Here is a 3,730-nt window from a genome sequence, read left to right as displayed (position 1 = left end):
TAAACGGGTTCAAAAGGAGACGGGAAGGCCGCCGGTCGAAGTCTCCAGTGAATTATGAGTGCAAATTCCAAAATTCCAATTTCGGGAGATACGCGAAATTGTAGATTACTCGGAGCCATGTAGGTTCACAATTTAACCGTCGAGTCCGAGTGCTTGTTCTCATCGGTGGAGGGATTCAAGGCGTTGGTGACGCGGTGTCACCGCGGCGGTGACACCATGTGGCCCCCCTCGCCAGCATTATTCCATCTACCCCTAGGTCACCGGGAGGGCCCCTCGAATGCCCTCGACAAACATCAATGGGAATGGCATCGTCGGTTGCATGTGTTAGCGAATATTTTCGTGCAGGTGTAAACTCTTCTGTTTCAGCTTTGGCTATTTGCTCGTACTCTGGTGCCCTCGGCTGCATTGAAGAGATCCACTTCTCGGGAATGTTCTATTCGGATTCTTCAAAGGGGAGTGCTGCATGTATCACGTAAGTTTGGTGGTCTTCGGGGATTGAACCCGAGTTGTTAGTGGTGGAGCATTACCCTCTACCGTTAGAGCATTCTTCTCTGTAGCGTTGGACCGTTGAAAGCCGCCGACAACTCCTGTGCAGCACTTCACTAATTCCCATCACCATTCCCTATTTCGTTCAGGTGTTCGAAGCGGACCCTCTCGGCACTGGCGAGTGAGGTAGCATCAGCAACTCTCCCGTTTCCATGGCGACCAGAAGTCACACCAGCATTAGTGAAACAGGGTAGGTCTATGTGGGCAATCTGCACTACAACGTGGAGGAAACCTTCATGGGGAGGTATGGTGGGACCACGTATAGAACTCGAGAGATTCTATGGTTGGGTCACCGCGTTGACGCTCCCTCAGAGACAACACGTTCGCCGAGAGGCTTATGTAACATTGGTATTCTCTTGTTCATATTTGCACGAATGTTCCTCTCATTGTGGTCAGCTTTCATATTCCGACATAGCTGGAGCCGATTTTGTCTTGTTTGCCTGTCATCATTGAGTTGCCGGCGGGTGGATTTGAACCTGGGTCTTCTCCTTCACCAGTGTTACTGTATGACGCCATCATCTCGGCCAACAAGTTCACCTTCTCAACTGCAGCGTCATTCGGTATCCTCGTCTAGTGGGAGAAGCGCCGATAATCCAGCCTCAAGTCCGCCTGGATTTCCTGGCGAGGCCGACGGGCCTAGTCTCATATTCCCACCTTATCTGGCTCTCGGTGAGCTGCCCCTGCCTCCCTCTGTTTGATCATCAGCATCATCGTTTCACAGGTATCGGGCGCCCGGTGTCTTTAAGTAATTTAGCAATGTATTTTGAGTCTTTCGGCGAGGCGGATTTTTTGGACTGCACACGTATGTTGACGGAATCGACCGATTCATATGCTATAAGATTAAGGTAACGACGACACTCTGTCACTTCAAGGGCCTTCCTGTGAGCAGCGATGGGCCTCACGTCGATCTTGTCCGGTCAGTCCATATCGTCGTCGTCGTCGACGGTCCGGACCAGACCAGACTAAGGATCGCATATTAGTTCGCAGCGTCTGGCTGGTCCAGTCTAGTCCGGACTACTTGTATATAATATGTTGCCTACGGTCTCGGAGTAGGCAACATATTACTCGTATGAAAACTGTTGTCTTACTTCCTCGCCAATGAAAACGGTGCGTATGGTTTTGTAGTTTCTTCGATCGCCGAGTAACGGAGAGAGTGTTTCAACGCTTCCAAAGTGCCTCAACTGATGACCCTCGAGTGAGAGAAGCCGCAGAGGAGTTTTTTCTACTACTTGTTTCTTCACAGTGCGGTGCAATATCGTGCACGGGGGCATCCGTGATTACAAGCGCTGAACCGAGTAGCGGCGTACCTATGGAAATCATCGCCATAATTTCATGTAAACTTGTGCGTTCTCGGTAAGTAGAAACTCGATGGTGTTCGATGCCTTGCACTGTGTTATTGTGAGTAGCCTGCCTACCTTGGGTGGAGAGGCCGCTGATCCCAGAGTTGTCAATGTTGAACAACTTTGCTGGTCTTTGCCTGAAGCAGTTGATTGTTGTTCCGAATTCGGAGCGTTGTAAGAACATGTGTCGCTCGTGGGATTCGAACCCGAGACCTCATTTTCTTAGGGCATCGGCAAACGGTACATCCATAAGCGCTTCAGTCATGCAAGGCACTGAGCTTTGTCGCGAGGTGGAGTTTTACGACAGTCGGGCGGCTGAGGCGTTCCGCAACGCTATAATGGTTCTGGAACGCTCTAGAGAGGGCAGAAGCTCCGTGAATACTAGTCTAGGGGAAATCACCGCACCAGGTGAGCTCATCATAATCTTGTGATAATCATAATCATTGTTATTACATTTTCAGGGAGTCCATCTGCGGCTCAGCCTCCCCCCACTGTTCCACACGAACCTCTGATTACGCCGCGCACGGAACCAGGCGGTGCCGGCCTGCTAGCTGCGGCCCCGCTGCCATTGCAACCGCAAGTGACGACTCCTCAGCCGACGCCGTGGGGTAAGTCGAGAAAAAATGCTGTTGCCCGGGATTGAACCTGCGTCCATCAGGTGGCCGGTCGGCGACTACTTCCCCGGCGCCAAGATATCTGACGAGTCAGGTTGCGAGGTCTTTGGCCCGGTTTTATCGTGCTGTCGGTGTGAGCGACTACAAAGTATCTGGTGAGACTATCCATATGATACCAATAACATTATCGCATTCTACCAGGTGCCCTACCATCTTCGTCGTCATCGTCGTCATCATCTGCTGCTGCTGCTGCTGCAAGTCCAATGCAATCTCTAGTTGCCCCGTCGCCTCAGACTACAGCAGCATATACGACGGCACTTATTCCGGGTGTGGAAGAATCTTTGCAGATCCCGGAGATCGAGAGCGGGTTTGTGGTGAGTTTAGCGCAAGGAGTGGTATGAAAAAGTATTATCGTTTTCTCTCTCAGAACCGTACCACTGTGATGGTGAGGAACATCCCGCCCGCGTACACTAGTTCAAGACTTTTACAGGAAATCCTTGAAACCATGTATGTTGGTTTATGCTTGCCTATTTACTATCTATCTCCTCAGGTTGGAACTGGCAGGCGAGGAAGAGCTAGCGACTGTTAACGCCGCTGTTGGAGCCCCGTTTGGTATCGATTTCGTATACTTGCCATTCAACCTCAAGAACAGAGCAGGAGTAAGGTTTTCCCGTTTTACTCTGTTGTTAGTATTCCTAATCATAGGTGAGCTATGGCTTCGTTAACCTTACTACTCCTGAGGCGCTGTTGACTTTCTATGATCGCTTCGACCAACACGAATGGAGATCAGGAACTAGCAGAACTCACAATGGGGGCGAGCGGAAGCCCTGCGAGATGTCAGCCGCTCGTTTGCAGGGTCAACACGCGCTGGTGAGAAGACCATATTTTAATTGAGGTTTTTGCTATCATCGTTATCAGATTGAGGCATTCGTGAATCGTCTTCACGCCAAGTCGGAGCATATCCCGTTACAAGCACGGCCTCTGATTTACGATCCTCGAGTGGTTGTGTCCACTGTCTCCTCCCCTGCTACTACGGAGGCGCCGTTGTCTACTATACCGCGATCGTTCCACCACCGACAACAACATCAACAACAGCGGCGTCCCTCGAGTGGATACTCTGGTGGAGTACCGCCAATGTCTTCACCATCTGGAGCTTCATCACCATCGCGGTCAACAACGTCACAACATCTTTCCCAGTCTTTGCTGCGGTATGGTTCTGGCGGGCGAGCC

General features: G+C 51.0%; 1 protein-coding gene across 1 annotated transcript; it reads left to right on the top strand.

Moving 5' to 3' along the window:
• Positions 1-1,037: 1,037 nt before the first annotated feature.
• Pmar_PMAR005599 (hypothetical protein) lies at positions 1,038-3,370 on the top strand (the record flags this gene model as incomplete). The annotated part of the gene is made up of 12 exons (XM_002782503.1): positions 1,038-1,215; positions 1,268-1,391; positions 1,672-1,741; positions 1,790-1,899; positions 1,953-2,060; positions 2,113-2,294; positions 2,348-2,494; positions 2,545-2,655; positions 2,702-2,874; positions 2,928-3,007; positions 3,051-3,159; positions 3,206-3,370. Coding segments are annotated over 12 exons (1,557 nt in total), but the record flags the coding sequence as incomplete, so codon positions are not given.
• Between the last annotated feature and the right edge of the window lie 360 nt (positions 3,371-3,730).

The sequence above is a fragment of the Perkinsus marinus genome (genome assembly GCF_000006405.1).
Source record: "Perkinsus marinus ATCC 50983 genomic scaffold scf_1104296939354, whole genome shotgun sequence".
Lineage (NCBI taxonomy): Eukaryota > Perkinsozoa > Perkinsida > Perkinsidae > Perkinsus > Perkinsus marinus.
The sequence above is the reverse complement of the archived record's forward strand: the minus strand, read 5'-3'. Positions and strand labels throughout refer to the sequence as shown.